The 12,872-nt window shown below is 39.1% G+C and overlaps 1 protein-coding gene across 4 annotated transcripts in view; it reads left to right on the forward strand.

The window, feature by feature from the left end:
• Positions 1-12,872, forward strand: part of LOC138620491 (ephrin type-A receptor 6-like) — a 53,455-nt gene that overhangs the window by 29,004 nt on the left and 11,579 nt on the right. For all 4 annotated transcript variants that reach the window (XM_069697741.1, XM_069697743.1, XM_069697742.1 and 1 more), the window contains exons 7-8: positions 3,970-4,125; positions 4,818-5,168. In XM_069697741.1, coding sequence (XP_069553842.1) covers positions 3,970-4,125; positions 4,818-5,168 — 507 coding nt within the window. The remainder of the gene's footprint in view (positions 1-3,969; positions 4,126-4,817; positions 5,169-12,872) is intronic.

A 12,872-nucleotide genomic window follows, 5' to 3' on the forward strand; every position in this document is an offset into this window, starting at 1 on the left:
AGCTGGAATTTCAAATGAATCTGTGTGTTTGTTGCCTTTGGCAGGACCTCAGCATCGGAGGAAAGTAATATCCATGTGAATGAGGTGCCTCAAAAATTGGAAGCTGGGTGACAAATTACTCTTCTCATTAGGAGCTAAGCAGCAATGGGATTCTGGCGAGGATTTCTGCCTCTGTGTCAATCTTTCATCTCATCCCTTTTTACATCTTTATATTTCCTCCTGTTTTCACTTCACAAGTCATTCAAAGTTCTCATTCTCTTTATAAACAAAAACAGTGAAGGTTTTGAGGCATTTAGTCACCTTTGACCACCGTGTATAAAGGAAATGTAGCTTTCTGGAATTAAATAGAATCTATAGCTGTATAGAAAGTCAATTTTAATGGATCAGCAATCAGTTGGTTAATCTATTAGACATAAACTTTATTTCTTTTGCTAAATATCTGTCTCAACTTTGCATTTCCTCTCCATGCCTGCAGGGTTATTCTCTGGGTGCTTCGGCTTCCTCCCAGCATGTTGATTAACTGCTGGTTCTAAACATGCAGACAACATGTGAACATGAGCTTGAGTGGTTATCTATTCCTCTGTGTTAGCCCTGTGAGTGACTGGTGACCTGTCCGAGGTGTACCCCACCTCTCACCCACTTACAGCTGGGATAGGCAGCCTGCTCCCCACAACCCTCTAAAGCAGGGCTCTCCAACCAGTAGATTGCAATCTACTCGCTAGATCAAAGGAGCTCTCAGAGGAAAAAAGCTTGGAGACCTCTACTCCTGAAGGATAAGCGAGTTTAGCTCATCAACCCATCCCAAATGACAAATTCTGGCTCATCTGCCAAAACAACATAAATACTGTACATACAGCATATGTGTTGTTTGTCTTTTCTATTAGTCTGTGTGTGCTACAGCTTAAATTGCTTCACTTTTAAATTATATGTCAGATCTGTTTGTTTTTTTGCAACAACTCAACATTTACGAGTCCCAACTGCTCCAATTTGCACCTCCGACTGGCTCCTCAATTGCAGTAGGTTGAGGCTCATGAGAATTGTTGTATCTAGTTAGAACCATCTGCCAAAATGATATGTAGACACGTTTTTAAGAAACATTGTTGAAATATGTAAAAATGTGGTTGATAACAGTAGCCTGTGGGGTGATGACACTATCCACTAGATGTTTCTCTGTTTAGTAACATTGAAGATGTTGTTTAGAGAAAAATATATTGGAATAATATTTAATACATATTGTTCCCGGTTGGTGTGACACACTGTACTTCTACAAGTCTGTACACAATTCATTATTATCATTTGAATGAACAAATGAAACTGTTGATCCTGAAGCACGAGAGCAGCTCAAATAACAACAATCCTGCCTGAGGTCAGCTCTCTAATGCTCAACCAGTGCTCTCCCAGAGTTTTCCCAAGCTGACATTTACATTTACATGTTAATTTACTGGATCTCCATCTACTGACCCTATTGAATAAGATTCTCCTTTACAACATGACTACACACGATCAACCACAACATTTAGAACCACTCAAAGGTGAAGCAACAAATATATAAAGAATAATTCAACAGCCCAATAAGTCTTCCCTTCATAACGATTATTATGTTCAGTTGTTATTCAATCTAATTGGGAGGTGTTGATTCATTTAAATTATGATCCTGGAACTAATATGTGGTGCTGTTGAGCTGCTCTGGGTTATACTGAGAAGTGCCCCTAATACTTTGTCAAACCAATTCATTTAAATGGTGAGGACAACAACTGAACATAATAATGAAGGGGGGACTTATTGCTGGGCTGTCGTATTGTTTATGCTTCACCTGTCAGTGGTTTTAATGTTGTGTCTGACTGGTGTACAAACAAAGACCAAAAACAGTTTACTTGATTTCACCAGGATAATCTAGAGACTACAGTTCATTACAAGCAGTCGTGTGTACAATAATGGTTAATGGTCAGATGACCATCATTCATGTGAAACAGTGTTAAACTTGCCACCATATGATCAAAATGGCTCATTTTATATATAACAGATTATAGTGTTGGCGTAAAAGAGGATGATGTGAGGAAGAAAATAAATAAACTTGCCTCACTATACTGCATCTTTCTGCCTACTTATCACAGCTATGGAAAATATTAAAATTAAAAAAAATCCCTCTGGCTGTTTATCATAAAGTCTTGATTGAATTCTCAGTGTTACCTTTTTGCGCCTTCACGGCATTGTCTGTCTTATAGCGGGCATATTTATTTGCTAATTTTGAAATTATTATCCCACCCACACACAAATATTCTTAGACAAATTACTCTGCAATACAATTATCCCAGAATTCCCAGAATATTAAATAACGGCACTATTAATGCTTTGTTCTTCTCTGCCGAGATAAGTCTGGGAAGAAGGAGGCAATCTGCAATGGTTCTGCCATCTTCTGATAAGCCTTAAGGAAAAGAGCGACAGAGAGGAAAGCAGGAGGACAGATGGGAAGAGAAAATATATTGGAATAAAGATGAAAAACAAGAAAAGGTGAAAACGGTGGCAGAGCAAAACAGTTGGAGAAAAATTGGCGAGATAAGGAGAGTTGGTTGGGTTGATGGAAAGAAAGAAATGGGAAGTTAAAACTGGAGGTAGTCGAAAGTGAACTGGTGTGAGGATGGAAAACTGAGAATACCCGGGTCAGCAGAATGGACTATGTAAGTGGATGGAGGTTTTAGAGTGAAAGCAGGTTGTGATTACATTTTCATAGTGCATTATTTGTATGTTAATAGCTCACCTTTTTCCTGCCTCACAAACACAACAAACTTTACTCTGTATTCAAGAGAACTGAACGTGTGGACTCTATTAAATCTGCTGATTAAAATAAATTGTTCCAGTGGCTCTTCCCTAGCATTTAGCTCCTGATTTTTTAGTTTTAATGCCTTAAACTTAGATATATACCTGCATTTTAAGACAATATTATATCGAGTATTTGTTATCTTATGCATGTATATTGCACTATTGTACTCGCTGTTGATGTAGCTACTAATTATACCTCTGTGGTGGCAATTTGCTGTTTTCGGGTTGTCTGTCATTCCCGCTCTTGTGAAAGCGAGATCTCAAGAACACCTTGAAGGAATTTCCTCAAACTTGGCCAAAAGGTTCCCTTGGTACCAGGGATAGATTGGTTCGATCTTGGGATCAGAGGTCAATGTCACTGTGATCCCTATTTGACCCATTCTCATGAATGATATCTCAGAAACGCCTGGATGGAATTTCTTCAAATGTGGCACACCCCATCTCTTACAGTTTGGTGTTCAAAGGTCAAATGTTCACATGGATTCATGGATACCGTTGAAAGTATTTATTAAGCAGGAGTCCTGTCCACTACTGTCCAAAGATAAGCCCCTTATTGTTTTGATGGATATATTTAGCCTCATTTTGTAGCCTACAAACAGTCATGGTTTTTGGAGGATAATGAATTTTGGTCCCCAACTTTCAAATTTTCAGGTTGTGTAGCATTTCATTTTCACACTTTTATATATTATTTAGACCCAAAAACAGGAATGGCTGAATTATTTTCATTATCAGCCAACTAAGGATGGTTTCCATGCCAACATCAGCAGACATGCTAACTGCCAAATAATGTGGCCACATTATGTGAAACAGTAAGGTTATATTAACATTCAGTCGGCCACTTGCTGTTCTGCTGCCGCTTGCCAGCAGTACATCTGGTAATCACCTGGGTTTAGCTCTAATGTGTTTTCTTAGTGTTGATTTACAAACACATTTGTGGGTTGTGTGAGTTGGCCATTACAGGTGTGTGCCTCTTCCTTAGTGAGCTAATAAGAAGGTGACAGTGATCCATAGTACCTCGGGAAATAAGGTCAGACCACAGGTGAGGAGAGAAGCAGCTGGAGATGTGAATTAAATGTATGTGCGCTATAAAGTTGCGTGAGAAACACTAACCTTCTGTAACCGTCTTCTTCCGCCTCTCTTTTTCTCCAGCTTGCAAGCCTGGCTTCTTCAAGGCGTATGCCGGGAACACTAAATGTTCCAAGTGTCCTCTACATAGCTCCAGCCATGACCAAGCCGCCACCATCTGTCACTGCGATAAAGGATTCTACAGGGCTCTCAAAGACCCCACCACCACGGCTTGTACAAGTTAGTAGAAAAGTTATATACACCTAACTTCTTTATCAAAAGGACTTCATATTTTTTTTGTCTTTTCTACCATTTTTCCACCATCCATCTTCTCTTTCTTTCTATTGTTTCTTGATTTCTCTTTACATAGTTATTTAAGTTTTATTAATATGGTTGAGCCTCATTTTAAATTTGATGCATAAATCAAAACAGTTATAATTTTTATTTTATTATTATGTACTTCAATCATAGTATCCTTGAAATTGACAAGTAGCACACTGTAATGAAACACTTAGAGCCTTCTCAAAGCTTAGCATCCACACGCCTACATGCACATATTCAAAGACTCACTCACAACAGTTCTGATTTATTTGCCAACTCTGACATTGCACAGCTGTGAAAACTGGGAAAAAATATGAACTGCCATAGTTTTTTCCAGGAAACTGACACAAGCTGTTGGAATGAAATACAGCAGGATATAAGCCAACCACCCACACACCTACTGTACTTGGACACTAAACACACATGCTAAAGTTTCAAATTATGCTCAGTAGCTGCTAAAGGGCCTCTAATTGTCAGACTGTGGGGGTGTGCCCACTCTCGCTTCATCTTCAAGGTCATGTGTAGTGTGATCTGAAGAAGATCCATCTTAAAAAGTGACAAGTGATTCACCGATGAAAATCTGTCTATAATTCCTTCTCTTTTCTCTTCAGGGCCTCCATCAGCTCCCAGGAACCTGGTCTCATTGATCAATGACACCGCACTCTTCTTGCAGTGGATGCCTCCTAGCGATGCAGGAGGCAGGAGGGACATCACTTACAACATCCTGTGCCAGCGCTGTGATGGAAGTGATGGCGACAGTGTTGTGACACAGTGCGAACCATGTGAGCCGGAACTACGCTTCATCCCACGGCCGCTTGGTATCACTGGTACCTCTGTGGCAATACTAGACTTTGCAAGGCATGCCAACTACACCTTCCACGTGGAGGCCGTGAATGGCGTCTCTGGGCTGGGTGTGGCTGCACGCTCGCTGGCAAATGTTACTGTCAATACACACCACGCTGGTGAGTTGCAGAGTTTTTGTTCATTTCAGTACAACCTTCTGATTCAGTTTATTTTACTGTCTTCAAATCCAACCATGGGAATGAGGATAAGCCGATATGCTTCCCAGCGCACATAGGATTGACTTGATTTGATATGGTCTCTCAACCTGAATGAGAGTTCAAATGAATAACTAATTTCATGAGGGCTAAAGCAATTAGTGGATGAGTTGATAATGGATTATTTAGTGAATGAAGGTTTGGAAAAAAAAGAAAAATAGATGTTAGTTGTGGCAGTGGATTTCATAATTACATAAAAAAAATGTTAAGATATGTTGCAGGGCTGAGACAGCACGTGGCAAACCACTAAATATTGTGAACATTTTTCATTTTAATCCCGGTGGCATGGCATGGAGTGTTGGCTTGGTGGTTCAGCCTGTTGGATAGTAGAGCCAGAGTCTATAGGTTTTAAATTTACAAACTAGTAACCTAGGTTACGAAAACTGCCAGGATTTTTAGTTCTATTCAAGTTCATCTTGCTAATGTCCAAAACGCCCAGATGCACCTAACATAACTTTGATGCATCATGACTGTCGGACAGGAGGGAGTGTCGTTGGAAAATGGAAAATTTTAGTTGACAGAACCTCTTCAGTCTCTATTTTCCATTTGTTCTGGCCAATATTAGTTCCTAAACACGATCCATTAATATTCTGTAGTTACATAATACCAGTTTCATACATCATGAATACTGTGTTTGTATCACAGCTTGGAGCAGATGAAGATATTGATACTCCAGTAATGGGAGGGCTACATTTGCCTCTCACTTTCTTGAGCACAGACAGTGTCTGTCTCTCTCCGTCCAGCCTAATGTGTCAATAGGTGAAACCCCCTTCTTACCCTGGAGGAGCTGACAGAGCCAGTGTGACCTGAACCTATTCCTAATTAGCAGAACTCAGCAGACGTAGAGTCAACTACAGCCACCAGTTCACCAGGGAGCATCGTCTTAGGCTTGAAATAGTAAAAAATAAGAGGCCTGAAGGTCAACCAGTGTTTTATATTTTAAGAGCAAGAATATTGATGGAATAATTGATGGAGGAGGTTGAGATGAAAGAAGGGAAGAGAGTTGATTAATAAATTATACTTGGATGTACTCGATGTGCTTTTTTTCCCCCCTTTTCAACATGCGCAGCAATCAGGTTTTGAGAGGAAATTCTGATGAGAACAAGATTGACGCTCATCTGTTAACAATGGCTCTGATATTAAAATAGGGAATTGTGGGTATATCTGTGCTAAAAAAAAATATTGGGGCTAATAATAGGTTGCCATAATTGTATTAGTACTGTTTTGCCATTTACTTTTCAGCCCACAGAAAAAAAAAAAAGAAGAAGATAATTTTGGTTTGTATGAAACTGAGGACACTGAATGATAGAAATATCAAAAGATCTGGAAAATACAAACAACATACAAAGGATGTCCAAATCAAGTTTTTTTGAGGGGTGGCGATTCATATCCAAAGCCCTTGATATTAATATTCCAAATGTTGATGAAATATGGATCTGCCACACTGAAGAAACAGCTGTAGCCTTTTTAAGTTTGACACACCTTATAGTTATTTAATCAAGACTGATGGCTGTGGTTTAAAACTATGAAGCTGATAAGCTTAAATTATTGATATTGTATGAAAAAGCTGCAGGAACAGCCCAGAAAATGAAAACACTGGTCTATTGGGTAAGTAGATTAAAACAACTAATGTTTGTGTAGGTGACCTTTCGTGGTTGTGGTGCGACGCAGAGGGACCAAGCCCACGTTGGGCAGGAGGCATGCGGTGGTTTGATGGATCAACAGAGTACTGAGGAGACCTCTGTTTGTGTCCTGTGTGAATAAGTCGACATTGAGTTATTTAAATTTATGTATGGAAGCGATTTTACATAAGTTATTTAACTTAATCTTAAATTGCGTAACAAAAATATTTATTTTAAGACAAACCATGATCTTTTCCAAAACCTACACAAGTGATTTTGGTGCCTAAACTTACTGGGCTGCAACTGTTTTCGAAATGTTAGCTTTGTGTTTATTATTGCTACCATGATGGTGAAGGTTCAGTACACCTGCCGCTGGCACTGTCCAAGGGTCATAAATGTCATTTTGGCAAATGATCCACTCTGTCATTGAGGTATCAGGATATGTTGGTCCTGTAGAGCGCACAAAAAAGACTTATCTATATCATTTTAGGAGCCTTTGAAAATAGACCTATTGTGTTGTTTTGGTATGAGGGCGTGTTGGAAAGATTTTAACTCCTGAAACGGACGTGACACAATCAGCTCCTGAGATGTTGGGACTACATTATGATGGGAGTCAATTAACTTTCAGTTATTTAGCAGTAAACAGAAGTGCTGGGGAAAAATATACATATATAAATCAAATATACTTTTAATAAATGTTTTGACCTGGTGATGGCCCAAGATGAAAATTCACAGGATTACCAAAGTTAGCAGGATTCATCTTGTGAAAAACATGAATGTCGGTGCCATATTTCAACGTAATCCATCCAGTACTTGTTGAGATGTTTCAGTCTGGACCACAGCGGTGGACGAGCCAATCGCCTTACCCAAAGTAAAATAATTAGGATGATTTGTCAATCTGTGATCCAAATTACAATGTTTAAACTTCTGCCCAATTTCTACACACAAATATGGAAGGTAATTCAACAGCTTCCAGTGTCAAAAGCTGTGAGATGCAATGAGAGTGAGGCAGCATTAAGGATTTAGTGAAAGAGCAGCAGCAAGGCGCCTAGACTAAGTGGAGGGGAGGAAAACGCTATTGCATGTTTGTTGTCTAGAAGTTAGCCCATGCACGTGTTCCTATTGTGTTTATAAATGGCAGACTTTGAAGTGTAATTCATAAATATGACCTTTATATAGTTATTTTCTCCTGTTCATTCAAGAAAAGAAACAACCAGAACAGTCATTTCTCATTATTATTTCTCCTGTATTATACAGCAGAAATGTTTGTATTAAGGTGTTATTTTTAGAAATGAAATGTGTGCTGACAGGCTGTCATCATACCATGGAAACCAGATGTCAGCTGTATATGTGTCACTTCATACCGCTCTCTCTGGCAAAGGCAGCTAGCCTGATGGGAGGAAGTAGGAATGCAAAATAATCTCCACGGAGGAGGAGAAGCAGCCCGTGGGGATGTTCCCATTAGGATGTTTAGAGTGGATTAACTTGTCAAACTGCCTTTCCTCAGTAGACGTACTGTATGCACACACTGCCAGACACGCATGGAAACAAGCGGGCAAACAGATTAATACACATATGACATTTGCACACTCTCCTTCTGCTACTTCCTTTAAACCAGTGATTCATCTTTTCTTTGACTGACTGCCATTATAGAATTATACACTAGATTTAGCTGTTTTAGCTGCTTTTCAGCAAACAGACGATACTCCTCAAGTTTCAATAATCTAAATTGAAATAAAAAGGCAGACTTATCTCCACCTAAACTTGGTTTGGAACGTTATTTCCGTGACAACGCTGGCAGCAGATGCCGACTGCACACGTGCTATATCATGGGAAACATCTCTGTTAGCTCAGAACATTTGCGGGTTTTTTTACACGAACACAACTACAATCCACTCAAAATAGCCCCTAAAAGGAAAACCTTCCAAGAACCTTTTTAATGATGCTTTTTAATAACAGAGCAACATTAGAGAATCTATTTAGACTAATTAAAGCTCTACATGCAAAACTCTTCAAACACTATGAATTCAAATAGCTCACTCCAATTGAAAGAAATGTTTGCTTTAGCTTTTGCCTAAACTTCTGTTTTGTTTGACTCGGGACAGACAGCCTCATTGCCAATTAAAACAGATGCCGCAAGGTAATTCATATAATTGATTGTGATATTATGCCAATGATGGAATAATAGCCAATCAAAAGCAGAATTAGCAATCAACTGAATTTTTTTTTGGTGAGAAGAAGGGGGGACGATTTATTTTGTGTTGGCATGCTATCTGTTTGTAAATTGTACATTAATGCCTCATTATGCTTTTAATTATGCCAAACCTATTAATCAGAATTACTAATAATTTCTCTTCCCAATTGCCTGCGTGCTTGTCTAACCTTGATAAGTTATAATGCTCATTAAGCAAGATGCATGATCACTTTGTCTCTGAACAGAGAGGAGTGCTTATTGCCTGGAATTATCATTTAGTTTTGTGGCCATAAGAGCTAAGCAATATCTGTTTAGTCATGGATTCGCAGGTAACACAGTTAATCATCTTGAATAGCCATTTGTGTGTACTTTGCTCCATGTTTTATTTCACCGTAACGCAGTGGATGGTGGTTTTCTGATGAAGGTCATCAGCTGTTCACCTCTGGAGGCAGCAGTGCAAAGCAGAGTGAGCAGGATGATTTCTGTGTTCATGAAGGGTGAACTGCACTCTGCTGAGAATTCGCTGTAGTTGTTGCTCAGAAGAGCGTTTCTCCCCAAAGAGTCCTCCCACAAAGTTCACTGCAGTATTTCTGTGAAGAGGCACAGAGAAATCAGTGCAAATTCGTGTAAGGTGTTGTGTTGCACAGAGCCAAAATGTGCTCCGACAAGAGGGCCAGAGGAGGCATCCAAAAATACAGACTATGGTAAAAGTGATCTTATGTAAGATTTTTTTTAAAAGAAGGTGTCTCAGCAGAGGCTGAAGATGTTGCCTGTGGCAATTTGAACTGAAGATCTTGTCATGTTTACATGTTTTGGTGGTCATGCAGATTATCTTTTATATTTGTGGAGCCTGACAAAATAATTTCAATTTCAATATATAATTAAATCAAATCCCTCACAAAATATGAGATTTAATGATGCATTGAACCTTTTGCTGAAAGGAATCACATGTGTGTTCAAAAAAAAAAGAAAAAAAAAAGATTACATCACTACAAATTTGTGCACAGAAATAAAACGAGTATGATGAACATGAGCACAATCTGAAGAGTACAGTATGAACTAGAAGACAGTTTGTACTCTACAGATTGTACTCTTGTTCATCATATCTGTTTTCTAAATCAGATAAATGAATACTTATTAATAATTAATTACTGACAAATTGCGATGGGTTTTAAATAAGTTGTCCTCTCACTCATTTTAGATAATATTCGACTCGGACTCCGTGATGGTCCAAACAGTGCAATAAGTCAGTTTTTAAGTCGCATTACATTCCTAAATGTACATGTCTGGCCTGTGGTAAAGTTAAAGTTTGATTATAGCTTCACATCTTCCGTGAGTTCACCACCATGACATCGTTTCAGGATGAGCACATTTCAGAGCTCCCGCTGCTCTGCATATTTAGAGCTGTTAAAAAAGCTAAAGGTGCATGTCTCAAAATTTAAGTCAGCAATTTCTCTCATCTTTGTTTAAAATAATGTTTTGGCTCAGATACCGCCATCATCGTGATCCTTCCTTTTACAAAACAACCACAACAGGTCACGCAAAGTTCTCATGCTAAATCCACGTGTGAGCGTTTTCCTCTGTTGGGTGGTGTCCTGATTCAGGAGATTTTCTCTGTCTTACTTTGCTCTTTTCCCCTTTCCTCCAGTGGATTGTCTTCTGTTCTTCCCCCCCCCCCCTTGCTCTGGGAATAAGGCTCACATCTATTTATATGCTCAGATGCTAGGGAGATGCAACCTCGTGGGATTTCTTTACAGCTCTCCCTGTTCACTCATCCCCGCTCTCCTCTTCCCTCTCTGTCCTTTCTTTATCTGTTTGAGCATCTGGAGTTGAGTGTTAACCTATTTTTACATGTTGCCAATAAACCCACTAGAGCTTATAGATTCTCAATTATCTTTTGCTGTGTGAATTGTGATTAAACTATAATGACCATAATTGTTCTCTTTGAGTTGCTCATCCATAGCAGAAGGTATCTAACCAGCAGATTGATTTGTGCTGAACCTAAAATAGCTTCTTGCATAAGATTGTGGAGGGTTTTTTGAGCAAAAAATGGCAATGTACAGAAAATCTCAAATTCTAGCTGCTTCTCTCACATAGTGATAGATGTATAAAATTATACTGGACTGTATGCTGCAGACAGAAATCCCCTTCAGTGATGTGGTTCTCCCCAACATTTTTATCATCAAAGTAGGTTATGCATGTATATCTGCCTGCTTACACTTATGGGCAACATTCTTGTTTGGATACATTTCAACAGACTCCTTGAAATCACAAGCATGAAGTCACTCAGTTACTTCATTCAGATTTCAAATTTTGGGGTCTGTATGATGTTGAGGATTTCATGTGGAATCCCTTTAATGTTTTAAATACATTTAAAATGAATAATCAGACATAAACTGCAGAGTGAAAAAATATGCCTCTGGACCTGATTTAGACTGTAGACATGCTGTATATGCTGCATGGTCTTACATGGACTGATATATATTTTGTAGACGTTCCTCTTCAGATTCATTGGTATTCACCTCAGGTTTTGTGTGTCTTTACCTGCAGATACTTCCAATTCTAAAGTAGAGGACTACAGATGATTCCCTCTGTCAGTACCGTGGGCTAAAGATGAAACCATAAGACGTTTAGTGACAGATAATTAAGCTCCAATTATTTTGAAAATCAATGAACCACTCATGTAATTTTTGGAGCAAAAAAAGCCCAAGTGTTGCTCACTGCAGAGACAAATTCACTAAAGGCCCACAGAGGTCCAGAAGTCCAGAGGTCCAGCTCCAGCCTAGTGAAGCACCACATTAGGGAGGGTTGAGGTTTGGGTTGGGGTTAGTTCAGGGGACTAGTTGAGAGGGAAACAAGCAATAACAGCAGCGTACATCGAGATCAGGGCCAGCTCCACACATTGGGTCTGCAAAGAGCACCCCAAGCTACCAATTTCCTGCTTCTTTTCTTTATTTTATGAGTAATTTTTATGTCTTTGGAGTTTTTATTGTCAGAAAACACAAGTAACTTGTAAATAGCATTTATTTTTTTCACATATTTCGGCCCATTTCTGGCCCCAAAATAAATCAGTACACCGTAATTTCCACATCAGTTGTCAAGAGTGATAGTTTTCCTTCAAACACTGTGACAAGATTTTGTGGCTCTATGTCACAGACACAACATAGTTTGGAGTTTTAGGCTCATAAAGAAAAACACATTTAAACAGACTTAAATCGACTTAAATCAGGAGTCTGAATTTGTGCACTGTGATATAAGGTAAAAGTTGGACACACCTTAAATTTACATATCTGTCACCTTGAGTGTGAATTTTTGCAGGAGTCACCAGCGAACTCTTACTTCCTATTTGTACCATTTTTCTTCCTGCTCTCTCTTTTTGTCGTGTTAAAAGTTGAGCTGCTGGATTGTGAAGCGTTGTGTCTGGGTCGAGCTGCTGCTAGAAAATCTTGGCTTCCTGACAAGATGTGAGTAAGATCTGCACCCTGACGTGTTTAACTTCATATGGATCAAGTCACCTTTCTGAAGAGTCCCATCCAGTCTGTGACCTTCTCTATGGACAAGGTGATCTGCTTCTCTGAGCATGAGGACAGTTTAAGACATCCATCTGGTCCTGAATTTGTATTCCAACAATGATCTCCCAAACAGCACGCTCAACAACAGAGGGACTGGATCTATTCTTTTGCCAAATCATATTCTGTTCAAGCAGAGGCTTTATGAATAATTGATGGTAAATATTTGAATCTCCGCTAGGTGATTTTGTGATGTCCTCAGCAGCCTTGTGTAAATTATTCT

The sequence above is a fragment of the Brachyistius frenatus genome, unplaced genomic scaffold (assembly GCF_029030835.1).
Source record: "Brachyistius frenatus isolate BFR_SWC_R1_liver_20210118 unplaced genomic scaffold, ASM2903083v1 Contig_24, whole genome shotgun sequence".
Lineage (NCBI taxonomy): Eukaryota > Metazoa > Chordata > Actinopteri > Embiotocidae > Brachyistius > Brachyistius frenatus.